The 25,060-nt window shown below is 37.9% G+C and overlaps 1 protein-coding gene and 1 pseudogene across 3 annotated transcripts; one reads left to right on the top strand and one right to left on the bottom strand.

The window, feature by feature from the left end:
• The first annotated feature begins 2,140 nt into the window (after positions 1-2,140).
• LOC112189753 (peptidyl-prolyl cis-trans isomerase CYP20-3, chloroplastic) lies at positions 2,141-5,863 on the top strand. 3 transcript variants are annotated; one of them, XM_024329102.2, is made up of 10 exons: positions 2,294-2,450; positions 2,633-2,780; positions 2,882-2,970; positions 3,066-3,120; positions 3,227-3,312; positions 3,422-3,488; positions 3,574-3,605; positions 3,685-3,843; positions 4,857-4,949; positions 5,502-5,863. In XM_024329102.2, exons 1-7 carry the CDS (start codon positions 2,442-2,444, stop codon positions 3,576-3,578), a joined length of 459 nt encoding a protein of 152 aa, XP_024184870.1. In that variant the 5' UTR covers positions 2,294-2,441; the 3' UTR covers positions 3,579-3,605; positions 3,685-3,843; positions 4,857-4,949; positions 5,502-5,863. The 3 variants fall into 3 exon arrangements, with proteins under 3 accessions (XP_040371255.1, XP_040371256.1, XP_024184870.1); XM_040515321.1 differs by lacking the exon at positions 3,422-3,488 and having other exon boundaries at positions 2,141-2,450; positions 3,528-3,605; XM_040515322.1 differs by lacking the exon at positions 3,422-3,488 and having other exon boundaries at positions 2,155-2,450.
• A 4,874-nt stretch (positions 5,864-10,737) lies between these two features.
• On the bottom strand, positions 10,738-24,314 carry LOC112186020 (annotated as a pseudogene).
• Positions 24,315-25,060: the final 746 nt, after the last annotated feature.

Consider the following 25,060-nt stretch of genomic DNA (forward strand, 5'->3'; position numbering starts at 1 on the left):
TTGAATTAGTTACCAGATTTGCTGCAGAAACCACTCCAATGAATTGATTTTCAGTTTCAGCAAGGTTTGCTTGTTTGTTGGAATTTCCAGAACCACCACCTCCTTGATCTTTCTTGAAGTGACACTCTTTTGCTCTATGCCCTAGTTTGCCACACACCCAACATCCACCAATTTGTGGCTTTTTGAAGGCTTTGGTCTTTTGTGGGGCGAGTGGCTTCTTTGCAGCAGCAAGAGTTGGTTTGGTAGCAGCATTCTTGCCTTTGTTTTTCTGAAACTTGGCTTTTAATGGGCTTCCTCCAATCATGTTTGCGTTTGGCTCCATAGCATCACCCCTTTCATTCTTCCGGTGATCCTCTTCAACACGAAGTTTCAGAACCAATTGCTCAAAATTCATGTCCTCAGTTAGATGTTTCAGATAAACCTTGAAATCTTTCCATGAAGGAGGTAACTTTTCAATAACAGAACCAACAAGAAAATTCGAATTTAGTCCCATACCTTCTTCATCTAACTCATGAACAATGACTTGGAGTTCCTCCACTTGCTTGACAACAGATTTGGCATCAACCATCTTGTAATTCAGAAACTTGCCAATGACAAACTTCTTTGAACAAGCAACTTCAGTCTTATACTTGTTGTCCAATGACTCCCACAATTCCTTTGCTGTTTTGAATGATGAATAAATATCGTACAACGAATCGTCTAAGGCATTGAGGATGTAATTCCTGCATAGAAACTCATTACTTGCCCAGGACTCTATAGCCCTTTGATTTTCGGCTTTTTGAGCATCAGTTGGAACATCATCTCCTTCTCCTTCCGGTAAAGCCTTGGGAGCCTCGGTTGTGAGAACATTTGCCACATGAAGAGTTGTCAAGTAGAACAACATCTTCTGTTGCCAGTGTTTAAAATCAGAGCCCTTGAATTTCTCAGGTTTCTCCACATGATTCTTCATAGTAGATACCGATTGATCCATTTTTGATTTCTGTCTTAGATTGTTAGAAACAATCAGTATATACGAACAGTAGCAGTATATATAATCTAATATAGAACACAAATTGAATATATAATAGCAAGTAATTAATAGAAATCAAATAACTTTAATTCGAAATTGAATTTACTAACTTGATCAGATAGAGGCCTGCAGTGCAGTGACCTAAGACAGAAATTCGCCCCTACTTGTGCTGTAGTTTCGGACGTCTATCTAGTGGATACAACTATCTGGTACAAGTTCTAGCACAAGAACTTGACCCTGACGAATTCTACTTTATGTTTCTCAGAATAACTTTTTGGAGGAGGAAGAAGAAGATTGATTGATCAATGACGACCGAAGGTCGTCCTCATATAGAACCCAAGACGAGGAGTTACGTCTGTTGCGTCAGCAGTTGTTTGACGTTGTTCAATTCAATCCGTTGCAACTGTTCGATTATATCCGAAATTCAAAACAGTAAAGCAAAAAAGAATATCATATTTAGTCAAACCGAGCCCAAGAGCCCCAAGGCCCAAGGCCCATCTTTGACTTAATACATATATACATATATATATATATATATATATATATATATATCTCCATATTCCTATGGAAGCCCAATAGGAAAGCCCACCGAAGCCCACACTTTGACTTGTTGCCTATTTAATTCTATACATGGGTGTGTCCTTAAAAAGGTCATGATATTTCAAACTTTCTTCCATGTGGGACTAGAGTCCCACAAGTTCCTACAAGTGGTACATTCTCTAGTCAGCCAGCCAAAATAACATGATACGGGAAGCGTGAACACAATAGCAAGAGGCTCCGTCAAGCGTTGAAAGTCATATGAGATGAGTTAGAATCCACTAGCAATTACGGGCACAGCCATAAGAAACATAGAAAATTTCTCTAATATTTGGTTTTTTATTTCACTACTAAAAACAATTGCAATTGCTTCGGAAATTTGCGACGGAAACGTTTTCCGTCGCGAAAAGTCAACTTTTGCGACGGCATGTGCTACGACTATTTTACCGTCGCATCTCTCAGAATTTTTGCAACGGAAATAACCTTACCGTCGCATAATTATACATCTATTGCGACGGTATGGTCACGCCGTCGCTTGTATAATTAAAAAAAAAAATCAGAAAACAAGACTATTCAATCCTTTAGATCAGATCTAGACCAAAACTGATTTTCTTTCACATGCCACTTCCTCCTCTCTCTCTCTCACGCTTTATTCACCGATCTCAAAACTTAACCTAGCGATCCCTGGCCTCCTTTGAAGCAAGAGATTTGGTGAGAAGCGGAGCAGATCGAGCTTCATTGACGACATGACCGAGGAGGACGAGGAGGAGGAAGAAGAGGACGACGACGATGATGAATACGGCCCCTATCGTGGCGGCGGCGGCGGGAGTCGTAAGCGGAGCAAGAAGAGGCCCTTCGGTGGATTTTCTTGATCTCGAAGCGGTGGTCGATTCAGATGAGGAGGGTGAGGAGGAAGATACTATACGTTATCAATAAGCCCCTTTGCCTTTTCTCCTTCTCTGTAAATTTAACCCCAAATTGCTTTTAACCCCAAAAAAAAAAAAAAAATCCTCAGTTGAGACAAATCCTAGTTTGAGAAACCAGGATTGATTAATGGTTCATTTTTCTGTGGTGGTTTGGTTTTAGGAGGTAGAGGAGCAGCTGCAATCCAAAGTCACAACAAAGTTTTTTTTTGATATAGACATTGGCGGTGAAGCTGTTGGTCGAGTTGTGATTGGTCTTTTTGGTGAGGTTGTTCCTAAAACAGTAGAGAATTTCCGAGCTCTGTGCACAGGCAAGAAAACCCATCCTTGTCTGCTTTTCTATTGCTGCTCTTGTTGTGGTCATTTGCTGTAGGTTGAAATTGATTGTGTTAGTGTTATCAATTATTTGCAGGAGAGAAAGGATATGGTTATAAAAGATGCTCGTTCCACCGCATCATTAAGGATTTTATGATCCAAGGAGGGGATTTCACTGAAGGAGATGTGAGTCTCCTTTTCGTTTTGATTTCTTCTTCTTCTGATCAATAGCGGGTTTTCTTGCTCAAAGAATCTAAATTGAATGGTTTTATTGGCTGCAGGGAACTGGAGGGATCAGTATCTATGGTTCCAAATTTGATGATGAGAGCTTTGCTTGTATGTCCTTGTATCTTGGTTTTGTTTTAAATTTGAAGTTTATATCAGATATGTGATTATCTGATCTCAACTGAAAGTCGTTTTTGCTTGTATGTGTTGTTTGCAGTGAAGCATGTTGGGCCTGGTGTATTGAGCATGGCTAATGCAGGCCCTGGTACTAATGGGAGTCAGTTTTTAATCGGCACAGTAAAGGTAAGATATGGTTGCTGCATCACATATTCTTGAGATGCTTAAATTTGCACAATATTTTCTTCCAACCCCAGATGTATTGTATGTTTATGAACTGAGCAAATCTTTTTAGGAAAATGTGAAGACAAATCCTCAATTGCTGTATGAATCCAAGTTGTATAGGATCCTACAAGGAGGAAGTATGTAATTTTCAGTTGATTAGTAGTTTTGTTATACAGAGTTTTACACTATTGGTTTCAATGGCTTACAAGTTTTTGCTGCCAGGTTGACTGATCAGCAAGCTTTCCAAATTTCAAGTAAGTTCCTCAATTCATTTCAGGGAATTATAATTTAAACAGGTCCATGGATTTGTGAATAACCATTGAACTTTGACAGAGATGCCTGGAGTTGTTTCGGTTTTTCCCAACTCGAAAAGGAGTTTGCACACCACTCATTCTTGGGATTTCATGGGTCTTTTGGGTGAACAGACCTTGGAGGTTTCCGGCTTTAACATCAAGAATTAAGTAAATGTCATTGTCGGTTTCATTGATACTGGTAAGCACTAATCACTAAAACTGTACTTTGCTCTTTCTTTGGGGGATTTGTATTATACTATTAAGGTATAAAACATGCCACGAGTTGTTGTTATCTGTATTCACATGAACATGCCATAATTTGTTGCTTTATGTATGCTTGAACATGTGCTTGCCTCTGGTTTTTTTGTTATGGACTGTTTATTACATTAATGATTAAAGGGAAAAAGATATTGCTTTCTCAATTGTGTTGACCGCCTAATCAATCACTACACCATAAAAGTATGCATATTTTTATTAAACAATCTCAGAAGTGATCAAAACATAATGTAACATTCATTGAAATACAAAAGCATTACATTTTCTCATTCTTTTCCTTTATAAATGAAAAAAGTCCTCAACAGAACAAAACTGATCTATAACTTCTCCTCCATAGCAGCATCCAAAACTTACGTGTCTCTAAACTGCAAAAACATGATATTGAAAGCCAAATTCTTACAGAAATCCAAATTCTTACAAGTTGTTTTAAATGTCATCTTACTTTTCCTTTTCCTTTATAATGTTGAACAATGATCTTGGATCTACAGCTCAAGGCATGGCTTGAGGATGGAAAAGATATCCGTCTAGGGGACTGGAAAGCTGCTGATGTCGAGATCCTGAATACCTTTCAATTGCTAACAGTTAAGCCTGTTGTTTACTTGGTAAGTTTAACTCTTGCATGGAATTCGAACAGACAATCATTGCTATACTTGTAGAAAGAAAATGTGATGAAACGTGTACAGAATTATATTCACCAAAATCCCTAAGGCTTGACTGCTAGTATGTAGGACCCTTATACTATGAATCTCTTTTTCATTCGTCCTTTTTTTTTCTTTTGCCTTCTCTCTTTAATAAGTTTAGAGTATTAAGTCTTCAAGTATGTTAAGAGTTTTATTTAATAATTGTGTTTGAATTCACATATCTAGGCTTGCTCTGTTTACATGAGCTCCTTTCCATGACCTTCATGTGAGTCTAAAATACTATTACCTTTGGCAGGTGAAATGCTGGCAAATTAGGCGGCTTTCAAAGGCTCCTCAAGCTGCAGGGACCATCCATACTGATTTTGAGAGAGGATTCATTTGTGCTGAGGTAGCTTCTAGCTTACATGGCAGTTTACTAACTTCCATTTTGAGAGAGGATTCATTTGTGCGGCTTTCTCTTGTTTTTAATTTCACCTATTTATGGCAGTTTACTAACTTCCATGTTTCTGCGTCCTCTTTATTTCCTTTGCTGTTATCAACTTATTGTGTTTGTTTCCTTCCACTTTTACGATTTTCAACATTAACACCACATTTTACAATAGATTTTATCTTCTTAAATTATTTCATGCTTCCTTAAAATATAAGACAAGGAATTAATTATAAGGGTTTCAGCTTTATAAGTTTTTTCCTCTACATGATAGTAGGATATTGGTTTTGATTGATAGTGTTTTCTGCAAAACTTATATTTTAATATGCTCTATATTTCTGTTACTTTTTGTGATGCAAGCTCTTTGCTAAAGGTTTAGTCTTTTTCTATAGTTCTAGACTACTTCGAATATGCTCTATATTTCTATATGCTCGCATAATTCTTTGTGCAAGATGGAAACCCCTTGATTTTAACCCAAATTGTTAAATTTTTGGTTGTGGCTTTTGTGTGCAGGACTCTTATGAGTATCTATTTAAAGAGCTGAGCAAGTACAAATGGATCATTCTCAGGCTATAATTAAAGAGTCGGTGTATGAAAAGCAATTGGATAGGCAAGGAATGGATGACTTGATGAAGCAAGATGAGCTAGAAGTTGAAAGAAAGTTGAGAAAGCTTTGGCTGATCTTTGTTTTTTAACAACCTTTGGTTGGTCTGAGAATTGTGATTGTTGGTTGGTTATAGATGATGGGTTTCATAATATTTTTCAATTTATGATATTTGCTGCAGATGGTACTAGCTTTGGTGTGCAATTCACACCATTTTTTTTTTTATAAATGAAATATTCTTTTGCGACGGCAACAGTTTTCCGTCGCAAAACCATTTTTTTTTTAATAAATGAAATATTCTTTTGCGACGGCAAAGTATCCGTCGCAAATAGTTTAGCCATTGCGACGGCAACAGTTTTCCGTCGCAAATACTTTTTGCGACGGCATTTTACCGTCGCAAATGGATTTTGTGACGCCACCTATTGCAACGCCAACATTTCCGTCGCAAAAGGCTCAATTTTCCGTCGCGAAAAGTTTTTTCCGTCGCAAAAGCCCAATTTGCCGTCGCAAAATAGGCGTCGCAAAAGCAATTTTTTTTAGTAGTGTTTATTGATAACTTAAATGAAAATTACAATATAAGAGGTCCCTTATATAGGGCACATAGCATAGACCTAATACAACTATAAAACGTAAAGAACAATTTATTGTAGAATAAAACTAGAAAACCTAATTAAACTTGATTAAATAAAAAATCAAAAATAAAATCCTAGATACTAAAGAATATTACTCAAATAAGTATTTGGAATCCCAAACAAGATTTTGCTCGAAAATCCCGATATATCCAAAAAGTAATTTATGATTAATTTCATCATTAAGAAGTCTATTTGAATACTAATTTCCAATATTCAAATCATTCTTCTTAATGTAGAGACACTTCTTTATTTTCGAGATTCTTTGTTGAAATTGGCTGAAATCTCGTTCTACATCAGTCTCCTCCACTTGAAAAGAACTCGACCTCGAGTTTCTCTTGAATGCAGCTCGATCATTAGTAGGAATAAAACATGATAAGCCATCAACTTCAATATTCTCGATATTAAAAGATATCACCATGAATCCAATACAGTAGACAAGTTTAGAATAAGCATCTTGAAACTTAAGCTCCTCCACTTGAAAAGGAATGGCAATTGACTTCTCTTTGGGTTGGTCTTGAATGCTATTAAGCATGCATGACATGGATATTGATGTGATGAATGAATCAGCTTCCTTGTCTTTAATAAGTTTCTCTTCAATCTTCAAAGTGGCTTCTTCATGTTTCTTTTCACACATCTCAGGATGATCATTCTTGATGTTCTTCCTTCTAGGCTTGATTTTAATTTTGTGCGCATCCTACCTAAATAAATATGTGTTGTCCTTGCAATAACAACCATTGACACTTTCATGCCATCCTCTTCCAAAAAGCACATTAGTGTCGTCCATGTCAATCATATGACAAGTAATCTCTTCTTTATAAAATTTTCCCATAGAGACAGGAACTTTACAAACCTCTGTTACTTGTGCATATTTATCCTCCCCAAATGGAATCCAGTATGGATCACTCAGCTTCACTGTCGGTAATTGAAAATAATCCACAACTTTGTTTGCTACAAAGTTCTCTTGTAGACCACAGTCAAGTATTACCGAGCATACCTTGTCTTTGATGATACATGTTGTTCGGAAGTCGTTGTAATCTGGAGTTGTGAATATCCACCGTTCCATCCTTTTTTTTTTTTTGGATTGATGAGGCCGTCCTAGGGCAAATCCTTCGGTATGTTCATCTTCAACGAAACTTTCTTTGATGGATACTCTACGACTAGCGTCGTTGAGGTTGGCGGTAGTGGACTTCTCCCTTGGATTGCGTCTGCTAAGGAGCGGGTGATACCCGCTCTGATACCAAATGATGCGGGAAGCGTGAACAAGATAGCAAGAGGCTCCGTCAAGCGTCGAAAGCCATATGAGATGAGCTAGAATCCACTAGCAATTATGGGCATAGCCTTAAGAAACATAGAGAAATTCTCTAATATTTGGTTTTTTTATTGATAACTTGAATGAAAATTACAATCTAAGAGGTCCCTTATATAGGGCACATAGCATAGACCTAATACAACTAAAAACATAAAGAATAATTTATTGTAGACTAAAACTAGGAAACCTAATTAAACTTGATTAAATAAAAAATCGAAAATAAAATCCTAGCTACTAAAGAATATTACGCAAATAAGTATTTGGAATCCCAACTAAGATTTTGCTCGAAAATCCCGATATGTCCAAAAGAGTAATTTATGATTAATTTCATCATTAAGAAGCCTATTTGAATACCAATTTTCAATATTCAAATCATTCTTCTTAATGTAAAGACGCTTCTTTCTTTTCGAGATTCTTTGTTGAAATTGGCTGAAATCTCGTCCTACATCATAACCACTTGAAGTAGGGGAGGAGGTGAGCATATTGCATCTGTTCGAAGAATCTCCTCTTCATCACTTGCCATTGGAAACAAGTAGTGAAGGAGCAGCAACTTTTGAATGCTGTCACACAAGTGCATCTCGTCACTTTCTTTAACATTAGTAATTCCAATCCTTACAAGTTGGGCCATGCAACCGACCCGCCTAATAGTGTTCCCAGGTGGTTAGAGTGATGGCAACCTTTTCATAAACGGTCCTTAGATGAAGATTAGGAGTAGATGAGAACAGCCTACACCAATTGGAGAGAATCAAATTCAAGGCGGACATGCCACTACAAGAGAAAATAGCAAAAGCGAGGAATTTCATTGTGACAACTCAAAATTCGTCGCAAAATCTTGGCAAATACGAGGAAATTTCAGTTGTCGCACATGATTCCATCAGTGACAACCAATTTGTCGCATAAAGTAGGCATTTGCGAGAAATTGATAGTTGTCGCCCATATGACATTATGTGACACTCAATTCCTCACAAAATGTCAATTAGGCGACAATTTCGACCAATTGTCGGTTAATGTTCTTGTGACAACTTTAACTTCCTCGCAAAAGATTAATTTGGCGACGACTTCTAAGGGTTGTCATTTAATGTTTATGTGACAAGTAGATTTTTGTTGCTGAATATTGATTTAGTGACCACTTATGTGAGTTGTCGATTAATGTTTATGTGACACCCTTAACTTCCTCACTGAAAATCAGTTTGGTGACAACTTGAATAGGTTGTCGCTTAATGTTAATATGACAATTTGAATTTCGTCACTGAAAACTAATTAGGCGACGACTTCTACTAGTTGTCAGTTAATGTTTATGTAACAACTTTAATTTTCTCACAAAAGACCAATTAGGCAACGACTTCTACAAGTTGTCACTTGATGATTATGTAACAACTTGAAATTCCTCGCTGAAAACTAATTAGGCGATGACTTTTATGAGTTGTCGGTTAATGTTTATGTGACAACTTTAATTTTCTCGCAAAAAGCCAATTAGGCGACGACATCAACGGGTTGTTGCTTAATATTTATGTGACACCTTGAAATTTCTCGCTAAAAATCAATTAAGCGATGACTTCTATCAGTTATCGGTTAACGTTTATGTGACAATCAGTAAAACACATAAGGCGACAACTGGTTGCGACAACCCAAAGTCGTCACATTTTCAATTCAACAAGAAATTTAGACTTTTTACGACAACTTTGGGTTGTCGCCGATGACATTTTCTCTTGTAGTGTGCAAATGAGGTCTTGATATCTCGAATGGTAGGTTGTGAATTAAATCATGTAAAGCAGGCCATGAATCTCGTAGAGGAGGAACCAAGATTATGCAAAGGATGACTTGAGATATTGAACGAGAGGCCATGAGTGAGATCATGCAAAGTAGGTCATGCATCACGTACGGGACGTCTTGATATCTCAAACGGGAGGCGGTGAGTGAGATCATGCAAAGAAGATCATGAATCCCGTAGAGGCATCAATCCTTTAGAGGAGGCACTGAGATCATGTCAAGAAGGTCATGCATCAAGTACTTGAGGATCTGAGATCTCGAACGGGAGGCCATGAGATTATGTAAAGTATCGAGGCCATAAATCCTGTAGAGGAGGCACTGAGAACATGTCAAGGAGGCCATGCATCACGTATGGGAGGGCCTAAGATCTCGCAAAGGAGGCCTTGAGATCATACCGAGGTGCCGTGGTGTCATGGAAAAGTGACCAAGGGAGTTTGGGCAAGCAACATGACTTCATGTACGTGATTTGCATAGTCGACCAAATGTTTCTGTCATAATTTGATGACTAAGTAAGAAGCACGAGAGAGAGATAGAGAGTGACACAAGATGTATAGCGGTTCACTTCATCCCTGAAGAGAGGCTACCTCCACTAAGAATGTCTTAGCATGAGAGTGACTATATATAACCAGTGCCAGATTGATCTATTGTACACGGTGATATGGGAATGCAAACTTTATTTGCATAGATCTTTTCCTCAACATCAATAGGAAAAAGGTCAAAAATTAGAATATGCAGATAAAATACGAAGTATATTCATGAATGATATTTTAATTTCCAATAGAGAATTTATAATGGCTTTCTAGAACATCTATTGGTTCTAGATAATGTAGAAGTACATGAATCAAGATGAATGTGGAAGATTCTTGAAGGAGCATTAATTAAAGTGGTGCGTGAATGGAGCATTAATGAAGTCATCTAGAGGTTTCCTCCTTAGCCAATATAAAGAGAGGTAATTAGCTCATTCTAATCATCTCATCTAAGAAAAAAACATCTTCATCCAAGTAAAAAATGAAGAGTGCATGTCCACTCGAAGTTGAGAGTGTAGTAGTTGTTAGGTAGCAAAACAAGTGTGAGAGAGTTTCTTCAAGTAGTGTACTTGAATTTGTATATCTCTTGTACCCACTCATTGTTTCATAGTGGAAGTTCCTGTTGTTGCTGCCCCGTGCACGTAGGCATTTTGTCGAACCACGTTATATCCGGTGTTCTCTTTTCTTTACTTTTTTATTTCCTTGCATATTTATTTTTCTGTGGTTGGAGTTGTTACTTCCATTTTATTACTTTTTCCAACAATATATAATATTTTATAGGATATATGCATATGCTATAGAAGGGAAACTCAACACCTGTAATACAACACAATGACAAATAATTATATCTATATATATATATATATATATATATATATTAATCTGGGGCAAACAATACAAATTAAGGGGTTTATATAGTGGTCTCATCAAAACGTTGCCAGATATAAGGGAAAAGAGTACCACATCCCATTTACTGCTAAAATGACATGTTCAATCCAACACTATACATGCAAATACACAAATAAAATCAAGTGCAATAGAGCAGTCAAAGTCTTTTGTATATCCAATTAAAAGAAGAAGAAAAAAACAGGTGTCAGTTTTTGAAGCTGCACACAGAAAATGGATTCTTCATGGGACAAGGGACAGAATGGGCCAAATCTTCTTCAATACTCCTGGAACTTGATAGATTCTGCAAAATGATTGACATAGTGAGAGAAAATCAACTAGTAATCTTTTTTCCCCTATCTCACTACTTGTGCACTTGTGCGAATCCCCTCAATCCATATTATGGTGACTCTTGGAAAACTGAATCGGACATATTCAATGAGCAATTTCTTGTATAATATGAAAAAGAGATATAAATGTAAGACTAAGAAACCAATTACCTACCGGGAGAAAGAAATGCTAGGACAATATTTCATAGAACCTCATAGATGACTCTTCATAAAAATAGAGGATTTCAGGGATGTGTTGAACTTTTCGACGATCCACAGCTCCTTTTCTAATGGGCAATATAATTTTTTTTGGAACCGTCTCTAATGTCAACTTTTGAAGATTAGCAAGGTATTCAAGACCCAGTGGCAATGTCTTTAATGACATGCAGCTCTCAACATGCAAGTCATGGAGATTTGGCATCACCCCATTTTCTATAGTTATTTTTGTCAACAAGGGATGATTATATAATTCCAGCTTTTTTAGCTTTACAAAGCCTCTGCGAAAATACAGCTGTTTCCCAACATATGCATTAACAAGGGTAAGATATCCCAGATTCGGCAGTGCTTCAATGTGAGGTACTAAATTTTCTTCAAGTTTAGACCAATGCAGATACAGATGTGCGAGGCTCCAAAGTGAATGAAACCAAAGTGGTACATTCTCCAGTCGGCCAACCAAAATAACCACTCGAAGTAGGGGAGGAGGTGAACATAGTGCATTTGTTCGAAGAATCTCCTCTTCATCACTTGACATTAGAAACAAGTAGTGAAGGAGCAGCAACTTTTGAATGCTGTCACACAGGTGCATCTCGTCACTTTCTTTAACATTAGTAATTCCAATCCTTATAAGTTGGGTCATACAACCGACCTGCCTAATAGTGTCTCCTTCTGCCTCAACACATGACAAAACTTGCAATTTATTTAATTGACTAACATCCACCGGTACTCTTATCCCTTTGACAAATCTAAACCCAAGAAAATCATCAGTGTAACGGTACATAATTAGATGGCGCAGATTTAACAACTTGGCAATTTCTTTTGGAAGTTCCTCTATCATACTTTCGCGGATGTTCAACGTTAGAAGGTTGCGTAGCTTTCCTATCCATTTTGGAAGCTCCTTGACATGAGTTCTCCTCAAATTTAAATATCTTAAGTTGAACAAGTACCCAACATCATCTGGCAGTTTAGTTATTGACACATTCTCCAAGTCTAGCACCCTCAAAAATTTGCAATTAGAAGGCAACGTAGTCTCTTTCACAAAGACAAGAATAGATTGAAAGCTGTGATATACCTGTGCTGGATTTAATTTCTCCTTCAAGTTGAATTGACAAACGGCGGGCTTCAATTGCTTCATCTTTCCTATCATACACAGCACAAAACTTTTCAATCTCGGATGTTGAAAGAGCAAGCTCACGCATGACATCATGCATCTTGCATTTTTTTGGCCTTCCTGCTTCATTCCTCACCACAACTTGTAGCATGCTACGAAAACAAAGTTCCAAAAGATATCCATCTGCAACCACTTCCGGTGTGACACCTTTCACATATTCAACGAATCCTTCGGCTATCCACAATCTAATAAGTCGTTTTCTTTTCATTTGATAATCTTCTGGAAAAAGAGAACAATAAAGGAAACAATGCTTTAATCGGTATGACAAGTCATTGAAACTGAGCAATAAAATGCTCTTCATATAGCCCAGTAAAGGATGGTTTGTGAGATGCCAATTTAAGCTGTTGCAAACATCGCTCCATTCCGAACATGACGTTTTGGATGACATGAGACCACCTAATGCTACAATTGCCAGAGGAAGGCCATTACACTTCCCCACAAATTCCCTAGCTAATGGCTCAAGTTCAAGTGGACAAGATTTATTAGGATGAGTAGAGAATGTCTTCTTGCAAAAAAGCTCCCAAGTGTCCTTCTTTCCCAAGGGTTGAATATGGTGAACATGACTTGCAACTCCAAAAGCATAGCTTGCTATATCATTGTTTCGAGTGGTGAGTACAACTCGACTTCCAAGTTGTCTATCCTGAAGTGATACCCTTATTTGTGTCCAGAGATTTATGTCCCATACATCATCCAGCACAACTAGATACCTTTTTGAGTTCAAGTAGTTCACAAGAATCTCTACCAATTCTCTAAAGCTCATCATATTAATCTCTCTTGGAACCTCCTCCTTCCTTGCTTCATGGAATTGCTTGATCAAGCTTCTAAATAAGTCTTCAATCACGTAAGTTTGTGAAACTGTAACCCATGCATAGCAATTGAAATGTCTCTTTACAATGTCATTGTTGAAGATCTTTGCAACAAGAGTGGTTTTCCCAGATCCTCCCATCCCGACCGCGGAGACAATGGCTTGGCTCAGCTGTCCATTCACTATATGTTTTATTAATACCTTTTTTGGGGCTTCAATCCCGACAAGCTCATCTTCATTAGTAAAGAGAGAAGCCTCTGCTTGGTTGCTCATCAATTTTTGAATATAATCATGTGAAGTACTCGTTCCTTCTAGAGCAGTAACAACACTAACACCATATGTCTGATTCCTCTCCGAAATGGCTTTGATGGTTCCTTTGATTTTGTCTAATTTTTTGGCGATTTGACGCCTATACCAAAGATTCTTTGGAATATAAAATGTTACGTGAAGACACCTTGCAACTGGAACTTCGTATTTCAGCTCATAGATGCGATATGTGAATTCATCAATGGTATCTTCAACGTCATAGACAGAGTCTCTCACGCTTGTTATCCATGCCTCCCCTCCCTCCGTTTGTGCTTTCTTTCCCTCTGCATCCTTTAGGAAGGCTTTCATGCTTACAAGCTCTTGTTTAATGTCATCAACTTTATCGCGAACACCGACTATGGAGGATGCTTCGTTCTCAAGAATGGCTACAATTTTTCCAAGCAAGAGATCTTGTGCAGCTGACACCATATTGAGCTTTCAATTGTAACCTTCTTAATAAGCACGTTCTGTAAATGAAGTGACATGTACAGTTTATTTTGTTAGAAAAAGGTTACTATTCGAACTGCAGAAATGAAATTACTTGGTAAATTAAAGCACCCTCTGGGGACTAACATACCACTTTGTCTCGTATAGATCATCAGTTCTTTGGAAATGTCCCATTTTGCTCCAGTTACTTGCTGCCTAAATTTGTTTTCTTGAATGAAACAAAATAAATCAATATATATATATATATATATATTATAGTAGAGAGAGCTGTAAAAATATAAAAATATACTGGTGCAGTTTTGAAATTTTATATTGGTATGCATGTGGAAATTTTGTAGACTACACACATCAAACACATGGAATAGTACAATTCAATGAAAAAGCTTAATAAGCTGACTATATTTGAGGGAAACAAAATCAAGCAAAGTAAAGAGATGTCACTCCAACTTCATGCATCGATCCACTAGAAGCAGGTATCGAAGTAAAATGCTTGGTCTTGAGGTAAAAGCAGAAGTGTTGAAGAATGTTGACATTTAGTGTGCCTTGTCAAACTAGGATTAGTTCTATGATTGTAATAGGAGAGAAGGCTCTAGAATTTCTAGTCCTATTCGGAATAGTTTTCCTTGTATCATTATAATATGTACTTTGTAATCCCTATATATAGAGCTTCTATTATCAATAGTGGAACACACAATTCTCTCATCAATCTCTCAATTCTCATATCCTAAAACATGTTATCAGCACGAACCCCCTAACCCTGAAATCAAAAACCAAAAACCACAAGCGAAAATCCCGTGCACCTAGCCCACGCTAGCCACAACACCACCGAGGTTCAACCACCGTCGAAGTTCACCACCGCCTCGCCGAACTCGGTCTCATCCGAGCAGCGCATCTCCTCCACTGGCAAAGCATCACCGAGCCATCTAAGGGTCCCCATCAACTCGACCTACATTGTCTCCAAAGTTCAAGCTTCCAAGAAACAAGGTGCCTGCCAAGCTCCGAATTTAACCAAGTAAGTATTTAAGATTAAGGGCAAATTTCATTTTACCTCCCTGATCTTTACACCTTAAATCATTTGTGCCCCTGCACTTTTAATTTCATCACGCGTGCCCCTGTATGTACCAATTTCAATCAATCTTGTCTAACCCTTAGCTTTTTTGCCAAATATTGTGTGATGTATTTTGAAATTGTAGTCACATACGATATAATTTTGCATGCCACATTATTGAATCGTCATCATACAAGGGAGCCCATTAGAGCCACATTTTCAATTTACAAAATACTTGACAAAAAAATGAATTATTGGACATGATTGATTAAATTGGAAAGCATAGGGATACATGTGATGAAATTAAAAGTGCAGGGCCACAACTGATTTAACATGTAAATGTTAGGGAGGTAAAATGAAATTAGCTCTAAGATTAAAGTTCCTGCTTTCTGCAATTTACTTTTTCTTATTTTTCTCGGGGACTTGCAACATCCCTTCTACATCCCACCTTTCTTACAATGTGGGTTCGATTCTTTGGAAAGCTGAATCGTGGGGATTCACGCTAAACGAACTAAGAGCGTTAGTAAGGCTTCAGACTAAGAGTGTCCGCAAGAATCGATTTATGACCATATAAACATCATTGTTTGAGTCTAATCCAAATATTCTTGGAAATCGATTTCTTGGTAGCATAGCTCGAAATCTTATTATTTGTTTTCGTCAAAGTTTTTAACTTCGAAACTAATCTATTTTTCTCCTTCTCCTTTTTAGGATGCCGAACAAGCTAAATCTCGACTTCCCCATATTGGACTTAACAGAATCCGAGTACCATAGCTGGGTAATCGATGTTGAGAACCATCTCATTTATAAGGGAATTCTACCTATAATCCGGGAACCAAATCCGGAACTCGTATTTGAGCGCACAACTATGAGACATGCTCAAGCTCTCATCTTGATACGACGACACATGGATAAATCACTATGTTTGGAGTACATGTTGATAAGAGAGGCAAGAGAATTATGGGTAGAGCTAGAAGAGCGTTTTGACAATGTCCAAGATTCCCTCCTCCCCGACTTGAAGGTCCAATGGAGCAACCTGGGTTTTGCCAACTTCAAATATGTTGCTGAATACAATTCAGAAACTCTTTGCCTACAATCCATGTTAAGATTTTGTGGACAACTTGTCACCTAGCAAGAGCTAATTGAGAAAACTCTCTCCACCTTCCCCGTCTTAGCAATTTTGGTCTCAAAGCAATATAGAGGTGAGTATAATGCTGGACGGATCACGAGGTTTCATTAGCTAATCAATGTTATGTCTGCGGCTGAGAAACATGACAACATCCTCATGAAGAATTATAATTCAAGACACGTTGGAACTAAGAGCGTTCCCGAGGTGAATTATAATGCACCTAAAGGGCGCAAGGAGTAGAAGCCTAAGAATAAGGAACAAAACGGACGTGTAGATCCATATGACCACCCTAAACAGGAAGGAAACCTCCAAAATAGAGCGAGATCACGTGGCAAACAAGCCACAAAGAGGAAAGGAGGGCATGGCGCCATTGCCGGCCATAGGCATGGAGCCACTGTCCAACACGGACGCCAACATCACCCTCGTGCACAAGGTGCACCTCAATTAAAGGGAGGCAACCACAATGATGTGTGTCATCCATGTGCATCAAGTGAGCATTGGTTCAAACAATGCAAAGCAAGCAATCAGTTAGCTGCACGATACAAGGCATATAGAGACCTGAGAGAGCAAGAAGTATATCTTGCTGAAGAAGGAGATGATGGTGATGACAATGACGTCAATCTCATAATAGCGGACTTCAAATCTGATAAAGAAGTGCACAAGGACGCCGCAGATTTTGATTAGTGTAGTCCTTTATTTTTCCCAAGAATTATGTAATGACAATTATGCCTTAATCAATAAATGACATTTTGTATTAATTCTTTCTCACTAAGCTCATCCAAGATTAATTGTGATGTCTAGGAAATGTTTGAACTAGGCTTGGGCATTTTAGCCCGAAAGCCCAAAAACCTGAACCTGATTGATCCGGACTGTGAGGTCTGGGCCAAGCTTTGAGAGAAAAAATAGACAAAAAAAATAAAACCCGGACCATTTGAGTTTAAATTGTCCAATCTGGGGCCCTTGTTTCCATAATCCCAAAAGCCCGAAGATGGGCCCGATTCCATATACCCTTTGGAAAGGGTTCTACCAGTCTTTGTCTTAAGACAATAAGACTTTCAGACTTTCAATCAACCTGAAACCCTCAGCCATCAACGCTTAACACAACACCTCGACCCAGCTTCGGGTTTTGGTTTCCTTGGAGCGATCGAAACTTCAGAAAGGATTCCAATTCTAGTTTCCCTTTGAAGCTCGAACTCGCAGCACTCTCCAAGTTTCTAGTACCCGACCCTTTCCCAGACGCAACTCTCTGGGAAATTTATTTGCAGCGTTCTTCAGTTCTTCAATTTCCTTTGCATCACTTTTCCAGTTTCCCTTCGCAGCTCGAACCCACTCGAAGCCCTCAATCTCTTTTCCTTGAATTGGTTAATTTTTTTCTCGAATTTGTTTTGTATCCAGTGGTTTGTGTTTTGAGTAGTTCCAGTTTATAACGAGAAGATTGGGTTGATCGTGAAAGCTTGGTGAGATTTGGATTTGGTAGTCAGTCGGTGTTGGTTTGGCTGGGAAAAGGTGGATGCCAATATTTGGATTCACTTTGGGAAGGAGTTTTCAGCAAAAGAGAAAGGAGTTTTATTTTTAGCAAAAGCAAGGTAAGAGTTGGGTTTCTTTTCGTGGTTGGATTTGGATGTTCTTCGATTATGTCAGATTGTGGTTTTCATTGAGTTATTTGTGTCTGAATTTTATCTGACATTAGACGGTGGCTTACTTGATTTCATAGATTTGTTTTTTGATTTTTGATCAGATTGGTTGGTATTGATTGTTATTGATCTTTCTTTTGTTAATTAAAGCTTATCTGATTCAATTTTTTTTAAAAAAAAAAAAAAAAAACCCCACCCCATTCTCACCCTTGATAGGGCTCGAACTCCTGACCTCTTATCTGATTCAATTGTTAATGTATGCAATATGGTTTTGTTTTTAATCTTATTCATCTTTGTTATCGTTTAGTGAATTGTCATTGGTTTCCATGAGTAAAATATTTTCTTCTGCTAATAAGTGATAAGGTTGTGAGTTTGTGTTGACGTGAAAGATCCATTACAAGTTGTATATACTTTAGAGTTAGCAATTGATGTATGTTACCTAAAGAAACTAATTCATTAAAGCAACTAGTTGTTTGAAATATAGAATGTAGGAAGTTGTTCTTATTTGGCTTTTAGAGTGACTAGCTGTTCCAAATCAACATATGTCAATAAATGATTAAGTATTGGCTTTCAGTTCTTTAATATGATTTTATTTATTGCTCAAGGGTTCTGCATGTTATTTCTTCTTTGTTCTACTGTTGTATAATCTGAAGCCTCTCTTTATCACTTTGGGTCTTTAATAATGGAACCCAAAGCAGCTGCAATTTCACCAGTTTGTGGGGACGAGATGGTGGTGGCTTCCAACCAGTCTAAGGGTGGTGATGAAGAAGCTATGAAGTTTGGATGTTATTCTCTTTATTTTGTAGCTTAGTTTGTAACTTGTATGATTTTATATTCTTCTTCTAAACCCAGAAAATCAGAAACATGATGAAACTATGGATAAAATCTGAAAATGAAGGTAAACAAAATTTGACTTTTGGGCTCGAAAACCCGGTAGGACCGGCCTGGGCCTATTTGGTCCGGTCCTTCATGGTCCCTATAACTGAACATTATTTGAGCTCGGCCCGAAAAAAAGGGGCTTGGTCCCGGGCCTAACAAATTGGCATGCGGTCCCGGCCCGTGCCCAGGCCTAGTTTGAACTAAGAGAACAGTTTTAAAAGTGAGCATAGCTCTACCAAAATCTCACCTTACCTTACCTGGTCATAACCAAATTGGAGTTACTGAACGGATTGAGTGACTACAACTTGTTTACGTTTGATTTTTCTTTTGAATTCTATTTTGGTCAAGAAACTTTGATGTAATCATTGGCTATTATTAATAAAGTATCCATTTATTTTAATTGAATGTCTTGGACATATTTTAATTTTGAACTTTATTATTTTTCAGTATGTTTCCCGGAGAGCTAGAATGCCTCATGGATAGTGCAACCACACATACTATACTTTGAAATAGGCGACTTTTCTTATGGATGACGCCTACTCGTTCTTCTGTTACTACAATGGTTGGATCATCACAGTTGATCCATGGTAGAGGACTAGCCCAATTTATGTTGCCAAATGGCACAATTATTAATATCACCGAAGCTCTTTATGCTCCTAGGGTAGGAAGAACGCTATTGAGTTTCAAAGATATAAGAGTCAATGGTTTTCATGTGGAAACACATTGTGAGAATGGACAAGAGTTCTTTTTCATCACCTTTAATGACTACAGACATAAACGAGAGAAACTTATGTGTCGTTCTAGTGGGTTGTATGCAACTGCTATTTGAATTATTGAATCCAACCATGTCATGAGAGATGACTTATGAGATTCCGACACATACAGACTTTGACATGACCTTTTGAGACACCCAAGTCGTGATATGATGATCCATATATTAAAGACTTCACACGGACATCCATTTTTTAGAACAAAGAGAAGTAAGAACCAAAAATTGGTTCGAGGAGATGCACCTGGGCCTCACGGCGATAAGAGTGTGCAAGACTGACCACTTAAGGCCGACGCCGTCTAGCCCCTGCAGCCATGGACCCTTCTTTGAGTCCTTTTTCTACTTCTAAAGTCAATTGTGACTTCATGGCTCAACCAAAATCCTCATTGGTTCTTTCTAAAGCCCATCATTCGTTCTGCAAATCTTGCTCTTTAGAAAAGTTAGGATTGAGACCATCCTATGCAAAGGACACTAAAGAAAACATACAATTCTTGCAAAGAATCCAAGGTGATATTTGTGGACCTATTCAACCATCTTGCGGACCATTTAGATATTTTATGGTGTTGGTTGATGCATCGACACGCTGGTCACATGTCATGCTATTGTCCACCAAGAACGCTGCATTTACTAAACTCCTAGCACAAATTATTAGGTTAAGGGCTCACCACCCTGATCACTCTATTAAGTCTATAAGAATTGACAATGCTGGAGAGTTTACATCAAAAACTTTTGATGAGTATTGCATGTTCATTGGGATTGAAGTTGAACATCTAGTTCCTCATGTTCACACCCAAAATGGTATAGCAGAAGTAGCTATTAAACGACTACAAATGGTTGCTAGAGCATTGGTTATGTGCACCAATCTTCCTATTTCTGCTTGGGGCTATGCAATATTGCAGGCAGTTGTACTTATTCTTCTTAGGCCCACTGCCACTCAACCCTTTTCTGTGTCCCAGATGGTGACTGGTTATGAGCCTGATGTCTCACACTTACAAATATTTGGGTGTGCAGTTTATGTGCCAATTGCGCCGCCATAGCGCTCTAAAATGGGTCCCCAAAGACGATTAGGTATTTATGTTGGATATGGCTCTCCAACTATCATCTGCTACTTAGAACCCTTGACATGCAATCTCTTTACCGCTAGATTTGCAGATTGTCACTTTGATGAGATAGTCTTCCCATCGTTAGGGGGAGATAAGAACATAAATGTTCAATAGAAACGACAGGAATTGTCGAGGCCTGTCCCCACTTTGTTTCATCTTGATCTCCGAACCACACAGTCCGAAATTGAAGTGCGGAGAATTCTCTATCATCATAACATAGCAAAATCGATGCCTGATGCATTTTCTGATATCGCTAAAGTGATGAGATTACACATACCTGCTGCAAACGTGCCTGTAAGGATAGATATCCCCAAAAGTGGAGGACTAGGGTAGTAAGGCACGGCGCTGCCATCCCTACTGGAGATGGCGTTGTGGCTAAGGCCGACCTCCCTACAAAGGTTCGATGGATTCTTGCCCAAGAAAGAAAGTGAGTTTAGCACAAAACTATCCATTAATCATCAATATAAATAATATGTCTCATGAGAATATTCCGGATTATGGTTATGTCCAAGAGACATCATTGAGGGACGCTCCAATGTCAGAACCAATTCCAAAGAATAGAGAGATCTTCATGAATTACACTAGTGTACATGAGACGATAAATAGAAACTCTATTACTATTGATGATGCCTTTGCATATTCTGTTGCAAAAGGTATTATAGAGTATGATGATATTGAACCTCGCTTAGTTGAAGAATGTCAACGAAGAGCGGATTGGCCTAAATGGAAAGATGCGATCCAGGCTGAATTAGATTCACTAACAAAGAGACAGGTATTTGGGCCTATAACGCAGACACCCCCAAATGTAAAACCTATTGGCCATAAATGGGTCTTTGTTAGAAAGCGTAATGAGAAAAATGAGGTTGTTAGATATAAAGCCCGCCTTGTGGCACAAGGTTTCTCACAATGCCTTGGAATCGACTACGAGGAGACATATTCTCCCGTAATGGACGTCATTATGTTCCGCTACCTTGTCAGTTTGGTAGTTTCCAAAAAACTTGACATGAAGCTTATGGATGTGGTTACAGAATATCTCCATGGGGATCTAGATTCGGAGATATATATGAAGGTTTCAGATGGACTTCAATTACCCAAATCAAGTGGCTCTAAACCACGGAGCGCGTTTTCTGTAAGATTAAAACGCTCACTATATGGATTGAAACAATCCGGACGGATATTGTATAACCGTCTAAGTGACTACTTGATTGGGAAGGGATATATTAACAATGAAATATGCCCATGCATGTTCATTAAAAGAACAAGTTTCGGATTTGCAATTGTAGCAGTTTATGTCAATGACATGAACCTAATTGGAACTCTACATGAGTTAAACGAAACTGCTAAGTACTTGAAATTCGAATTTGAGATGAAAGATATTGGGAAAACACTATTTTATCTTGGTTTAGAACTCAAGCACAGTAGTGATGGGATTTTGATCCATCAGTCTGTATATATACTAAAAAATTTCTAAGGCGGATTAATGAAGATAAAACAAAGCCTGTGAGTACTCCCATGATTGGTCGTAGTCTTGAGCCTGGTAAAGATCCATTTCGTCCAAAGGATGAGGACGAAGAGCTATTAGAGGCCAAAGTACCTTATCTAAGTGAAATAGGCGCATTATTGTACTTAGCTCAATGCACAAGACCGGACATCTCATTCGCAGTGAACTTGTTAGCTAGACATCGCTCTGCGCCAACACGCTGCCATTGGATTGGTGTAAAGACAATATTTTGTTACTTAAAAGGTACGATTGATATGGGTTTGTTTTATCCCTACAGAGAGAAAAGGAATGACAGAAGTATGGGATCGGATCCCAGAAGGCAAGAAGTCGCCATCCATAATACCATAACCGGACAAGTAGCCAGCGTCGGCGTCCCCACTCCTCCCCTCCATCGAAATGACAATGATGTTTTGATGGGTTTTCCTGATGCAGGATATCTCTCTGATCCTCATAAAGGTCGCTCCCAAATAGGTTATGTCTTTACCATGTGAAACACTGCGATATCTTGGAGGTCTACAAAATAGAATCTTGTTGCGACTTTCTCAAATTATGCAGAGATTATTGCTCTACATGAAGTCGTGTGCGAATGCATATGGCTAAGGTCTATAATTAGACATATTCTAGGAACTTGTGGTTTGAAGTTTACCAAAAATGAACCTACATGCATTTATGAGGATAATGTAGCTTGTATTAAACAAATGAAGTTGGGTTTCATCAAGGGCGACAACAACAAGCATATATCGCCTAAATTATTTTATAATAAGCAATAACAATCACTTCCAAAGATTGAGGTGAACCAAATCCGATCACAGGATAATGTAACAGACTTATTCACTAAGTTGTTACCTAAATCCACTTTCAAGAAACATGTGAAGAGCATTGGATTGAGAAAGTTATTCGAACTCCCATGATTATAGAAATCAGGGGGAGATATCGACATTAGGGGGAGGTATGATGTCTACATGTTCGATCTCGAAGAGTGAAGGACGTGTTGTACTCCTTTTCTCCTCCTCGAGGTAGTTTTTGTCCCATAGGATTTTTCACTCAAGCAAGGTTTTAAACGAGGCAACGATCGAAGCGTCACCACCAAGTTTGAGTGGCATAAGGGGGAGTGTTGAAGAATGTTAACATTTAGTGTGCCTTGTCAAACTAGCATTAGTTCTATGATTGTAATAGGAGAGAATGTTCTAGAATTCCTAGTCCTATTCGGAATAGTTTTCCTTGTATCATTAGAATATGTACTTTGTAATCACTATATATAGAGCTCCTATTATCAATAGTGGAACACAGAATTCTCTCATCAATCTCTCAATTCTCATATCCTAAAACAAGAACCAAGATTTGAGTATATTTACTCAGCGAAATGCAAATTGAAAAATGCAAGAAGCAAGATATAAGTATCTCTCCAATTCTCATGTCCTAAAACAAGAAGCAAGATTTGAGTATATTTACTCAGAAATGCAAATTGAGATTTGCAAAACGTACTGGCTGTCTGGCTGAACCGATCCACAGTTAAAGTCAAGTGCAATCAAGTTGCACAACAATTAACCACACAGAAGGTGCTTTGAAGAAGACTTGAAACTTAATTGATACCTAACTCGTTCTGCAAATGATGATTACGTTCAGATACAAGTTGTGAGAGAAGTTCGATCATTTGGAGATTGAAATAAAATTATTTCCATAAAATTAAGGACTAAACTAGATTTAATGTAGAAACCGGTGCGGCTACTACTTAAAACTAAACTAGATGTACCTTACATAATATTTGTGCAACTCTAGGAGATATACAGGGACAACATCTTAGAAAATTAAGGAAAATTAATGTACAGATCGAGCAAACGATCGAGCTTGATGATCGAATACTAGGTAATTCAGACCAAATAATAAATAAATAAGTGAAAATGGATCAGATTGTTCAATTTAGTAAGCATATATATGGGGGATATTGAACAAAGTCAAGACTTTGTCTACTTAATTCTGCAAACTGACACAAAGAAGATTTATGTAAATTAATGCTGTATTATTGATAAATTGACAATAGTTATCGACATAAAGCAGAAGCAAGAGACCAAAGGTTAAATTGCTATATTCAGAGATGCTAGACGATACTGAGATTGCCGAATTACATACCATGTTTCGGATGTATCCTAATACCCCTGCATAGATCAGGTTTCAAGAACTGGCCGGATATGAAAGCCAGAAATTTGGAGAGTAATGCGGTCGGTGAAAACTTGTTGACTGAAACAAATAATGAATAAGGTAATAGGCTAGTTGATGTAACTCTCCACTCATTATGTTAAAGACACTTTAGATTTCAGATAAGAAATGAAAGGCCCTGACAACAAGACCAAAGCAATTGGTCCTGATGGTATGTAATTCTTTCAAAAATATTCTCCAAGACTTTGATAGGAGCATAATTATGCGATGTTGATAACGTTAGTCTCTATACTTTCTTTGTTAGTTTAGTGTATTTTCTATTTATTTACTTTTTTTATTTGTTTTATAGGTATTTCGGGCAAAAGAAGGAGAAAAGAAGCAAAAGAGGGATTGAAAGGCCATATCAGCAAATCTGCCTGTGCAGATCAGTCAATTTCAACAGAGCACTGAGACCAGCTCACGATAAACCAGATGTTGATCTTTATAGTGATGGAAAGCCTTGAATGTCTAGTTTTCAGATTTTTTTATGGCTTGTCAATAACATTTTTCTATAAGAAGTTATGGCGATTTAGTACAAGAAGGTCAGACTGCACGTGAATTTGAGGTTGAACGGAAATTTATGTTTCGAGACCCGAATCACACCGAGAAACCCGAGAACGAGTTTGTACTTCATATTCCAACTTAATATGGACAAATGGCTCGATTTGAATGGTTGGAATGAGTCATCAAGTTCAAACTTAATGATATCGACATGTTTAATCTAATAAACGTACCTTTAGGTTGCATTGCTTGGGAGCAGTCTAGGCGTAGAGCAATTCCTGCCTAGCATACAAAGTAAGAAAGGATAATAGGTT

This window comes from Rosa chinensis, chromosome 2 (assembly GCF_002994745.2).
Source record: "Rosa chinensis cultivar Old Blush chromosome 2, RchiOBHm-V2, whole genome shotgun sequence".
NCBI classification, from domain to species: Eukaryota; Viridiplantae; Streptophyta; class Magnoliopsida; order Rosales; family Rosaceae; genus Rosa; species Rosa chinensis.